Here is a 13,757-nt window from a genome sequence, read left to right on the forward strand (position 1 = left end):
GCGGAGGTACATCGGGCACACCTGTGAACATGCCATTATAATTAGCTTGCATTCCTTCTCTTCCAGACATACTCTACTTAAGCAGTCTAATTCCCTGTGTTAATTCAATTTTTTGGCCTGCTGCACCAACTGTACTGAACTGCCTTTAATTTTTTTTGCATCTCAAACAGACATTTTCTTGGTCCATATTGGCTCTATACTGAGCCATGATATAGGTAATATATATAGAGCATTTTTTAGTTTTTAAACCTAGTTATCCTTGAAATTGTTTCTCAACTCAGATTGTTTGTTGCTGACTGGTTAAAATGCAGAGTCATGTTAAGGTGCCGAGTGGTTAAGGTGCCGAGTGGTTAAGGTGCTCTAGATTTCTGGGTTACAAGTAAATACTCTCGTGGGTATTACACATGGTACAGATGACAAGATGTTGGTTTTTCTCTGTGGTTTCTGTCAATCAAAAAAAGCCTGACAAGTCTTCAAATAATTCTCACTGTATAATGTATTATGGACGTAAAACGAAAATATGTATTAACTTATTTGTCATATTGATTGTGTATAAGTTCCCCTTCAATGATATGAACCATTGACAGTGTATCTTCTTTTTGTATTTAAACCATGGACAAAGAACACATCCACTTTGATGATAATTTGTTTTAAATGCCACGTGTCTGTAATTAGTGAAAGCACTGTGTGATACATATAGGGCCACCTTACCCACCAAACCGGCCAGGCAGCCATTGAAGTCCAGATTATTATCCCTGAAGAGATTAATACCAGGACTTAATTACATATAGGACAACTTTGTTCCTCTACTCATCACTGTGTTATCTCGTTATATGGGCAATAAATGAAGATTAAGATGGGACTGTTGGGAAGTTTTGGTAGCACTGGTGTTTAGTCCTCACATGTAGTATATTAACATGCGATGTATCAGCCTTTCAATTGCATCCTTAAGTGTTTTTTATCAGGGTTGGTGTTTGTGTTTGCCTTTCACTGGTGTTAATGTACCGCCCTCACGTCATCGGTTCATCCTTCCTGTTCCCCGAATTTCTCCCCTTTACTTCTGATTAACAGGAATTAAGTGGTTTAGATGTTGACAATGTGATACATGTTCCTTCCTCCTTTGTGAAGAGCTACAGGAAGCTGTTGTGTTTCCGAGTGATTCACACTGACTCTGAGGGATAGTTGTATCGGCTTGCTTATCTTTGGACGGCAAAACCTGCTCATCTCTACAGGAACCTATCCTTATCAATAGACGAACATCAATAGCGATATCTTCATCATCCTGTCCCTGCATCCCCTTCCTGTCTATATCGCAAGCAGTCGCTGCTATCCTGCAAACATTTTCTTCTTTTTCACGCAAAGGATGTACTATCTACTAAACATTTACTAAATTTTCATTGGTAAAAAGAAAGAAAAAAAAGCATAAAAAATGCAAAATTTGTGTATCCGTTAGGAATTATTTAGATAAAAAAATTTGATTGGTCGGTTTTAAGATTGGAGTACAAGATATTTCTAAACATTTACAAGAGTATGCACAATTTTTGTGGAGAATAACGAGATAAGAAATGTGCTGATTGGTACGTGGCTGTGTGGAACACTGTTGGGTTAGAGTAGAATTCATTCAGATAGCCAACGATCTTTATGTGAATAGACAAATGTGTTTTGGGTTATCATTAATTGATGTTCTCAGATCACATGCTTTCGGTTTAATACAAATACCATGTTCTTCTTGAAACCTGCATTTATAAATAAAGCCAGTGTATGCTTTAAAGATAGTACTCCAGTTCTTCTGGAGTGAGCTTACGATGGTGTGATAACTTCTTTATGAATGAAATTTTATGTAAAGGTTTTTGAAACGCATCAATATGAGTAGGATAGCATTGTAAGCATTTGGCTATTATGGTTTTTGCTCTTTGTGACTGTAGAATAATGTACTTTTAAGAGAGTGAAGTGGATTTATTGGGCATGTCACCACTTGTTGGTGTATAAAATATCCATTATGGTTTATGATAGAGGAGGGTGATTGTTGAATCTGTCATATTGTAGAGCATGTATACTTCTATATATGTTATCTGATCATTGACTGGTGGATATAACATATCGTAATTTATAATAATCCAAGTTCAATTGGAAAAACTTTCATCATTCTTTCTGTACTAATAGGGCTATTTACAATAAGCAGTATACATATACGATTAAGTTTGAAGGGGAGCAATCATTATTTGTACTTTTTTCTAAATTTAAAATTATAGACTAATAATATCGTAATACATTTTGGTTGGATATGATTGCTAGTGAATATCTGTATTATGCAATGTAGTATCTTCACAGGATAGCTACCTGCTTGAACTAGAATGCACTATCATTGCATGGTACATGTGTACCTTGGTGAACATGTAGGTACCCTAGTAATTAGTGTGGTTCATCATGGTGGCTGATTTCTGTCATGTCGCTTGATGAGCCCGCCATGCGACAGTGAGCCAAACGAAGAACGACAATGAGCCATGCGAAAAACACACAGACGCATGAGGTATTATTTTTCTTCGCATGTCGCACTGTCGTATGACGCTTTGTGGCCAGTCGTGACCCCGCCATGCAACAATGCGCCATGCAAAGAGCGATACTACAACAGCAGAACAGTGCATTAAGCCAAGAGCAACAGTGCGACAATTTGCTATGCACCAGTGGGACAATGCTACAAGCAAAGATACTACAGTGCAATAATATGTTGTCGCATGGCGAATTGTCGCACTGTCGCTCTTCACTTGTCGCACTGTTGCACGACCTATTTTCAGAATGTCGCATAGCGCATTGTCGCACTGTTGCATGGCATGGTTCCAATTAGCGACAATGCGCCATGCGAAGAGCAACAATACACCATATAACAGTGTGTTAATTACATGGTGCATTGTCGCATGACGTACCGTGGCACTGTGCATCGTTGCTCTTCGCTTGGCGCATTGTCGCACCAGTCACAATAATGTTTGGTTCGATGAACCACACTAGTACTAATGACTAGTGTACAGTTCCGCTCCTTTACGGCGGTATACAAGTTCAACTAGGTACACACAATAGTCATGCAATGATCGTGCATTCTAAGTCAAACAGGTAGCTATCCACAGACTACATACACGCTAAGACATTCACAACCAATCAAATCCAACCAAAATAAATTACGATATTATCAGTCTAATTATAGATTTAGAAAACTCAAATAATAATTGCTTATGCGTATACGTATACCGCTCATTGTAAATAGCCCAGTTAAAAACGTAAAAATATACCTTCCCAACAGGAAATGAAGGAATGGGGGAATCAATGTTATCCATGTCTATCTTGTCTGGATTTCATATTGTAGCTGGGACATTTCTATCTAGCAAACATTTCTTATTCATAAAATGTTAATCCATTTGAAAGTATATACTGTATGAATACTCCAATTATTCGCTTATTTGTTTTAGAAAATAACCTTTGTAAAGAATCTGAATCCTCTGTATTCAAATAAATATTTAACTAAATGATTGCATCCTTTAACAAAAAATCCCTGACTCCCTATGAACTTTTCCCAAAGACTAAAAGATAGAAGAATTTATTACATATCCTTGGGTGGGAGTCTTACAAAGGTGTAACCATGCTTCAAGTTTTAAAGCCTCATTGGTGTAATTCTATACAAATTCAACTGTAGGGATGTAATTTGGAAGAAGTAGAACTCTTATGTAGAGGATGTGGTTTCTGTCGAAGATCCGACCAGGTAAACAGGTAATTGGTTCGTTGTGCTACCAGCCAACGTCTTCGTGGCCATGACAATGGCCACTTTATGTGTATCCCCTGTGGGAACACAATCATCTTTTCATATCTCCACTGTCAGGTCATGTCTACCCCTTCACTCTAATGTAAAACAAGGGCAACCAAACAAGCCTTGTGAAATTTCCACTCCGCTGCCCACTGTTTACCTAAGTCTGTTTCATTCATAAAACCTCATGAGGCCAGCCTCTAGGTCACCGTTCATGTCTACCTGGCCGTGTTTACCTACATTTTTTCCTATAAAGGTGTGAAATAACTGTGAAGTATTTCCATTGTATGGCGGTGGTAGGTCTCTGTCTATGTTAGGGAAATCGGTCAGGCAGACTTTCGGGAGACACTCCAGTCTCCTTAAACCATCACTCGGCCATCTTATAACCATCTCGCGATCATCCTTATGTCCATTTCATGATCATCCCACAACACGCATTCTGTTAATATAATATTAAGATTTTATGATGTAGAAATCAAAGTGTTGCAGATCAGTTGTCAAGTTTTCATAAGCGGTGAAATTTCCACATAAACCAAATATTATGTGCGTATGAGGCCACATATAGCAATGTATGTGAATGGACCACATTGTCTGAGTAAGCCGATCTATAAATATTAGACATGGAGACACCAATCTTGACGCTTGGATATGAAATATTATTTAGTAGGGGCTATATTAAAGTGATTTCTCTCGGACAGTTATGAGTTTATGCCGAGAAATAAAACATTTTAAGAACCTCACATTCTTTATTATGTGAATCCTCCACGTCAGCTAGAGATTGAAGTCGTTATTTTTTAACTGCCGAATGATGATACCTGACATTAGAATTTTGGGTAATTAAATAGGTGACATATTTCACATTAATTTATTTTACTGAGAAATGATTTATATAACTGAGATGAATATGCAAGGATTGTATAATTAATTAAGGAATTTACCATCTGTGTAATGTAAATTCCATTTGAACAAAATCTTTTTAATGACTTTTAATAAGGATGTTATACTTAATTAACAACATTAACATATGCTTCTCTTATTCACAATTTTGACAATTAAATGTATGGAATTTATTTGATTAACTGGGTTAAATATTGAAAATTACATTTTATTTCTTCTTCAAATATTACATAATAGGGTAATTTGTTTAAAAAAAAAAAAATGATCAACTGATCATTCCTCCCTGAAGACACATTTAGACTCTCCCAAATCAAGACTAAAACAGTCAATTTTGAAATTTCAGGGATGATTGAATTACCTAAAGAAGAAGTTGATCTAAATTTTAATATTTTAGGTTATTTTTTTACAGGTGAATTTATTTGATGAACTGTATGAGCTCAATATTGAAATTTGTGTTGCACAACACTAAATGTCATTTTCAGAACTTAGGCAAAAGAATAATTTATAAAAAATGATTACAGTCGATCAAAGTTTTAAAATGTTTGGGTATTGTTATTTTACAGGTGATCCCATTTACAAAAGAAATCACCATGATTCCCAAGATTCCCCAAGTAAAGAACTGCCATCTAAGATGCTTAAACAAGATCGTCTGAAGGATCGCCAGGAATTACCACAGGCACTGAGCTTCAGTCGAGACCAAGTCAACAAATATAACAAGAGTCGATGTATCTCTACACAAACGTGAGTGTGCTACCCTTTCATTCCACATAACACGAGTTGTCTCCCTCTTTCTCTCCATATAAATGTCAGTTGTCTCCCATTTTTTCTTTCCACATAAACATGAATTTTCCCCTCTCTTCACATTAACATGAGTTGTCTCCCACTTTTTATCCTCATAACCATGAATCCATGAGCATGAGTTATCCCCTCTCTATCCAAATAAACTTAATTTGTCTACACCTCTCTTTCAATGGTATTTTAATTGTAAAATAGATTATAAGTGCATAATAGCAAAGAGGTGATAAGTGTAGGTCTGAGAGAAAGATTTCAAGTTCCTGTGATACAAAATAGTGGACAGATATACAATATGTACATAGTCATGTGCATTTGGAAGTTTGGAAGAAAGTCACAAATGATGGAGGTCTGCATGTGTTGTAGTGGGGTAGGTATATATAAGACAAGTGTGTGGAATTTCCTACATCCTTGGTATGAAGATGAGCCTTTGTTCTCACAGACGTTTCCCATTGACAACCCTTGAGATGCTATACCTTCACATGGTGACAAATGTGGCACTAGCCCAGTGATCAGGTGATTCCTGGGAGTTCCTGAGTGTGTTACTATTAGGTTAGTCTGACAATGTGGCAGCATTCCGAGCATTACACTTCAAGGGGCCAGCAGGCACAACAAACGAAGGTTAAATCGGGAGAAAAGGGCTGGAGCAGATGGAAAAATTGATACAAAAGTTGTATGAGGGAATGAATGCTAGCAGACAAAATATCGGTATCTATATCTATGGATCATATATACAAAAGGAGGAGATATTATGCCAGGAAAAAGTTCTAAGCATTGAAAGACAGTAAACACCCATGAAGAGCCAAAATAAAACGGAGCACACCTCATTCCATCCCAATAATAACCTCTTGATCCAATACAAAATCTTAATCTTTCCTCTAAAGTATCAAAAAACTGATATTCCACGAAGACAGGCAAAAGTTGTCATTTGTCCAAATTTTACCTTATGATAAAGATTCACATTAGCATAACTGCGTACCACATTGTGTTTCTGTATTGCTGGACTCCCCACAAACTCCCGCTATACACAGCCAACTGCCAGGGGTGACGTAGCCATTTATAAACCGCAACGATATCCTTGAATTTAAATATTCAGACAGGAAATAGAGATATTGAAATTGGTTTTCACCACATATTATGCATTCATTTTGATACTTAAGATTGCATAATGGTTAATTCAGGAATGGAATTATGGTAAAATCGGTCAATGGATGATTGTTAGAGGTAAAGGATATGTGGGACGGAAGCAGGATGGGAGCGATGGGGGTGGGGGTGGGGGTGGGGGGTAAGGGAGGAGCCTGGGGTATGGGATTGGTGGGGTTAGATTTTGGGAAAAGTCATTTTGGGTTAATCAATACCCTAAAATATGACTGGATAGATAATAGGAGGAATTATCTATTCTCAAAATTTGGTGTATACCTATAGAAAAAGATACAAACTTCTTCATCAAAGACAGATTTTGTGTTCAAACAGAAAGCAGGTATGACTCATCTATCGTGCAGTGGTTAGAGATTGTGGGCTTTACTCGACATGGATGTTCCTGCTATAAAAAGAAACCAATATGATGTTGTAAAATGCTTTAAGTATATTGTCCCTCACAGCCGAACCATCTCAGGAATGGGGATAGTGCCGTAGAAGAAATTATCTTTTACTGCTCAAAATCATAGATCGCATTTGTAGCATTGAAGTACAGAGTAAAGGCAAAAGTTTTGCATTGCATGTATTTTGTTACTGTTGTTTCAGATATCAAGATTGTGTTACGCATTTTCACCGACTGATTTTAAAACTTATTTCAAACTTATCAAGTTAATTTCCTTTTGATAAGGAGAATAATCTGACAGCTGTCTGTTTTGCATGTTATTATCATAGTAATTGTGAATTATATGAAATGAGAAGAGCAGCACCTGTGTTAAAGTAATCCAGTCGGATAGTGATCTCCCATCAGATCCTGGCTAGACAAGATCTTACTGCAGGAAACATATATATCAGTACATAGAAGAATTCTTTAATGAATTTTCTCCTGTGGTCTTGTGAAAATTCCATTCATTTTTGGCCATATTGTGTATGTGGATATACGATAAGCAATCACTTGTTAGCTGGCAAAGTTATGGTAAACTCTCTTCAACCTGTCCTTAACGTCTGCCTGTAATATGGTAGAGTATTGTTAGAGGTATGTTACACTTAATTTATATGCTGAAATATTTTATATCGTAGGATGTGAAAGATAGAAGCTTTAAATTTTATCAAAACAAACTTCAGTTGAATCCATTGAATTTGATTTCAGAAATATTAAAATTTTGGTATTGTTTGATAATTTGAAACAAAAAAAATTCCTGTCCATATTTCTTCTTCCTCACATTAGATTCAATTTCATGACCAGAGGTGAAGGGCGTATGGTAATACATCGGAATATCCTAACAAGTCGGCTACCGCAGCCCTATATGATCCAACGTGGACAAACAATTAAAGCTTATGTTACCTTAAAAACAAAGGTGCTGTTGTGAAATGTTCTGGGATGATCTATGATAAAGTTCTTTTAAATATGATCTATTCTATAACATAATGGTCTGTCTTGTGTTAATGTGTGTACTGTTTCTCTGACATATTTCCCCGTGTATAATGATTTGTTAGGTCAGTCTGTTCATACTCTGACGTATGGCGATTGGTCTGGTGTGCAAGTGACATGCATACATCACTTGCGCGTTTGTAAGAGGTGTGCAGTACTGTAGTAGGATTGTCTCCAAGCATCAGACACATAACTTTACCGTCTTCTTTATGTATATTCTGGCACCAACACCATCATTCAAGAGCTATCAACCAGCAGAACTGGCTCAATTAATTCTTTTATTTAATTTGTTTCCTGACATTTGTCATTCTTTTAGCTGTTAGAATAATTAATATCATGCAGTTGTTTTAATGTGTAATATCTGGATAAATATGTCATTATTCTTCATTAATGTTGTAACATATGATCAAGAAACTGACTAGAATCTGTCGATGTCTAGCATTATACAAGATTGTAAATAAAATTGATCAGAAAGCACCAAGACACCCTGACGAATAAAGGTGTCTTCCTATCGGTACGAGGTTACAGACAGTATTAATTATCCTCATCGATAAAGTATTACTATCAAAGAAAACATTATTTTTGAAAACACTATGAAAATTCATTACTCCTAGACGGGACATAAGTAAAGGCTCTCAACATCTGATACTGATAATGACCGGCATGATCCAAAAACTTTAATCTTTTTACCAAACAAATGAGATTAACAGAAGTTTTACCAAGGTTCAGTCTTATCACTCTGTCCCTCAAATGGTTATAATTCATGGTATATCATCTCCATACTTGGCCGAGAAAATTTTACATAATGCAGCGGTTGATGTCTTTATTTATGAAACGGCATAATTTTGGTACCGAGTTTAAATCATGTTGTTTTGCAGACTGTAGAAATTACATTTATTTTATGGGAAGCTGTAAAATTAAATTTGTTTTAGGCGAAGTGGTTGTTAAATGTAATTTTGTAGGGCTGCTGTTATATTTCTGACAGATTTTATTTACACGTAATCTTTCTGACTTGGCATGGATTAGTCTGTGGATTATGCATAATGTTTTATTATATGAAAAATATTTATGGTGCTGGTCATCATTGATTGAATTCATTTGTCAGAAAATGTACTTAAAATTTCAAAAATTCTTTAAAATGTCTTATATCATGTATTAGAAACACTTTTGATTAGTCAATTAACTTGAAGCAATATCTGATAAATAGTTGAAGCTGTTTTATTGAATTAATTAAGATTGTTTTTAATAAAGGACGAGTTATGAATTGATCACGTTAATAATATGTGCACATATTTTCAATTTATTCTGGGGAATATTTATATGTTTGTGCAATTTTTTCATTGTAACATTGGTTTGCTAGAAGTCAAAATCATATACATGTATAGGTATCTATTTGTGGGAAATGTTATAAATTACATGTTTGTGGGAAATGTTATGAATCGCATTTGTTGAAGAGCTGATTGTTATTCCAATAATCGTTTTAGATACATATTTCACAAAGTTGAAATTACAAAGTATTTCTGCCTGTAGCGGGAAGGGGTAATTATCCTAGATGGAGATAAGGACCGGAGAATATTTAAATACTATCTGATACCAACCGCTAGTAAACATCACACTATGTGGTCGACAAATCACTTGGGTTTTCATGAATGAGTTTTAGACATCGCATGGCAAAAAACGACTGATTCGTTTACATGAAACTTTTTAATATAATGCACAGGTGTTTGGAATGTTACCTGTGTGAATTTACCTTGGGGATAAAACATGTGTTTTTGTTTTTGTTTTTTTTTTTTGCTACTTTGGATATTCCTGAAGAACGACATTTGAGCTGTTGAAGGTGCCTGGGACCGATGCCAGTATACTGTTGTTATGTGGTGATAAGCCACAAGAAAGACAAACTTCTGTAATGTTAGGGAAAACAAGTGGGCGGCCCTGCTAACATTGAAACCCATTCAACTAAAACATAAATTTACCTTCGTGAGTCATACCTAAAGTCTGTTTCATATTACCTGTGTTTTGCCGCCTGTAGTAATCGTGCAGTCCCATAGACTGCAGCAGTACATGTCAGAGTTTGTATACACCTACTCTATAGCTTCCACTAATCCACTTTGCCTCCTACTCATACTGTGCTGCAGGTCTGAGAACATTCCAATAACACAGTTTTGTAAACCTGTGCAATCCGACTGAAACACCTGTATTTGGAAGCTCAGAACTTTCCAATAACTCAGGCTTACAAACCTGTCTAATCTGACTCAAACATCTGTAGTTGGAAATTCAAGTTGTCCTCAGGTAGCCCCGGCCAACTACATTAAGTATAGAAAAGCTCTGTATAAAGACCATCTGTTTGATAAAACGACTTTTTCATGGCCATGGTTGCAAATCAATTTAAACATAATTTGCCATATAGACCACTTACCTATAAATGAGCACTCTTTTATTGTTTTTAGTTGCTTCCTGGACAACAGTTCTAGTTTTAGTATGGACTTATAACAAATAGATTTATGAGTTTTTGAGATACTTCAAACTCCAGAACAAATAGATGATAAAAAACATTGCCTGTATAAACCACTTTATGATATGACGTTTTACTTTATTTACCTGTTTCATAAAAAAAATTGTAACTGTGACTAATTATTCAGTCTCGGGTATACTGAGTACCCTGAAGTACATGTACTTACATCTTTATAGTTTACTGGTCTATTGTTTATATAGTTTGAGTATTTGTAAAAGGTGAGAATCGACCACATGCAAAGGTAACACTCAGCATAAATACTTTATGATTTATAAATGCAAATAGTTGAAACCTCATTTCCAACTGATGTGAAGGAGTGTAATAAATTTTTGTGTGTTTTGATCTTAATATTAGGCTGTTCATTCAGAAAGTCTTTTGCGTTCGTTAAACTTTGGCTCACAATCTACGTCAAATACTTCAACAACAATTTACGCCGCTCATACGCCAATGTCAGTCATCGCAAATTTTACGAGGAGGCCTGTCATTTGCCTATCACGTCACACCATAACAATTAAGGAAATACATCTTTTTTATGTGCGCATATTTTAATAGAAAATAAGAACATTTTTATAGTGCTTGATATTTCATGTCACTCCGCTAATGTGTTTTCTCAATGGAGATGAGGTAATGAAATTTGATAGTACTTGGTGTTTATCTCTACACATCAGACTGTCTGTCACTTGTTGTCAGAGAGGCAGCTGATGTCACGGCAGATATTAAAATTACACGCTTGATTGAACAACATCATATAGACCTCTAGATCTATTGATTGATTTAAGAAACAGTTGGGGCTAAATATTTTTAATTTCGTCTTCTTCATTTTGTCCTTTTGAACTACATGTATTTTCATTGCTTTGTTATAGCAAGACAATTTCATCTTATTGACAATATATGAATGAGTTTAACACCTTTCTTTCAGTTTTCTCCCTGCCTCCCTGCCTCCCTGCCTTTCAGTTTTCTCCCTGCCTCCCTGCCTTTCAGTTTTCTCCTTGCCTTTCAAAAAAAAGACACAAACAAATGATTATTTCAAAACAATGTCGTACCATTGCTTGTTTCAGACAAATCCCCCATGTGGCGGAGAGGGACCTACCCCCTGTGTATATGAATGGCGAGATGCGCCATGCAGTGTCCTCAGTAGACAGTTATAGACATGTAATGAGGTCACAGTCAGGTGTGCCTGTCCACGAGCGTGGATCACCCCCTCCTTACCGTGTTCCTACGGAGACGCTGGATGCACCACTCAACCTCTCTCTAACCAGTTCCTCTTCATCAGCATTTACTCCTCAAGTGTCTCGACCTTCAGTCATCACATGTGCCTCCACTGTAGACAAAAGTCATCGCTATGGCAACAACTCACCATCACAACATTCATTACCCAGTCCTAGTAGGAGGGAAGTTGTCTCAGGTAAGGAAAACAAAATGATAAGTAAATAAAATTAATAAGACAGTGCTTAACTCATTCATCCCTAAAGACATATTTAGACTCTTCTAAATCAAAGAATAGTGCAGTCTATGATGTACTTTCAGGGATTAATGTGTTTATGTACAGGTGGGAAGTTGTTTCTTGGAAGGAAAGTACTAGTACATGTATACAGGATGGAAGTCGTAAGATAAACGATAAAATAAAACTCTGAACAAAACACAAAACTAAAATGGTGTATAACTCCAAATCTCTCATTTAGCATTTGTCTTATGACAGTGGAAGTGTCCTTGGGAAGGGTTTCCATAGTGACAGGATAGTCTGTATGCAAAGGTCTCAGATATATGTGTGCCAGTGTGTGGAGGTTACCATTAAGGGCTGTATATAAATTGTATCAGTGGTCTTTGGATGGATCTGACCCTGATTGATATTATCTGATAGAATAGCGTTAGGTTGTCTTTGATCAGCACACTCCGCCCGACCTATCCCGACACCTCGGAGGTCCCCAACACCCGATCCTATAGTTTTTGGGCGTTATAATGCCCCTGAATTAAAATCTCTTTAAAGAACACGCTGTTTGTTTGTGTCGTGTCCGTCATTCGGTAGTGAGAGCGTCCACATAGGGATATCAATGTATGGAACAGGGCTATCATACCCCAACACAAACGGCCACCCTCTAATCATACTTGGTTAATTTGGTTTAATTAAGCAATCAGCCATTATTGTGTTGGATAATGTAAAGGGTTCTGTCCTGGTCAGTTCTCAGCTCTGTTTATACCTAAAGTCGTACTCAAGGTGGCAAGATTGATATCAATAACACTCTGTGTCACATTATCTCACACCGATTTCTTTCTGCAAGGTTTTGGTCTCACATCAAAGTGCTCAGGGTTGCAAGATAGGGTTGCACCAGGTAAAGTCTGGGATTATAAGTAGGGCCATACGGGGCAAACATAGGGTTGTATTAAATTTAAAATAGGGTTGTTTCAGGTTAAGATAGGGTTGCCTAATGTTAAGACAGGGTTCATTTAGGTTAAGAAAAGGTTGTTTGGGGCTAAGATAGGGTTGTCTGAGGTTGAGAAAAAGTTGATCGAGGTTAAGATAAAGTTGTTTGAGGTTAAATTGGGTTGTCTGAGATAAGGTTAGGTTATCTGACATTATATTGGGTTGTCTTAGGATACAAGTAAGATATGTTTGTCTGTCAGGTTAAGATAAGCTGTCTTTGGGTAAGATAGGGTTGTCTGTACATGTAACTGTAAGAGTGTCTTGTGGTCAATGAGGTTGCTGTTTGGGTTATTTGATGTAAGATTGGCTTGTCTGCTGTTAAGAAAGGGTTGTGTAGGATTGTGTTCAGTTATGACAAGGTTATATGATGCTTAAAAAAGCTTATATTAGGTACATACCCTACCTCACCATCCTTTCCCAAGATACATTGTTTGGGTACTTTTGATTTATACTGTTTCTTTTTCTAAAATAATGATTTAAAAAAGAATATTTAGAATCAAAGTTATATAATGTAATTTTAAGTACTGTGTCAAAAAATTATTGATTTGTGTAAGTTTTTAACGAAACAATAGGTGATTGAATTCAGGTAGATTTAATTTAATTACAATTATAAACTCAGAGTCCATAAAAAAGAAATAATCACTGGGTATTTAGTGTAGGGTATACTCGGTCAATAATTATAGCTTTGGAACACTGGCAGCAGCTACAGTTTCATGTCTCGTAGTGTTTTCTACCTCGTTAGCTGGGTTAGTCTGTGTACCCCTCCCGGTTGAAT

At 36.4% G+C, this 13,757-nt stretch overlaps 1 protein-coding gene across 3 annotated transcripts in view; it reads left to right on the forward strand.

Moving 5' to 3' along the window:
* Positions 1 to 13,757, forward strand: part of LOC138336157 (transcription cofactor vestigial-like protein 4) — a 47,719-nt gene that overhangs the window by 25,690 nt on the left and 8,272 nt on the right. For all 3 annotated transcript variants that reach the window (XM_069285494.1, XM_069285493.1, XM_069285492.1), the window contains 2 exons: positions 5,254 to 5,431; positions 11,619 to 11,965. In XM_069285494.1, the coding sequence (XP_069141595.1) occupies positions 5,254 to 5,431; positions 11,619 to 11,965 (525 nt within the window). The remainder of the gene's footprint in view (positions 1 to 5,253; positions 5,432 to 11,618; positions 11,966 to 13,757) is intronic.

Source organism: Argopecten irradians, chromosome 12 (assembly GCF_041381155.1).
Source record: "Argopecten irradians isolate NY chromosome 12, Ai_NY, whole genome shotgun sequence".
Lineage (NCBI taxonomy): Eukaryota > Metazoa > Mollusca > Bivalvia > Pectinida > Pectinidae > Argopecten > Argopecten irradians.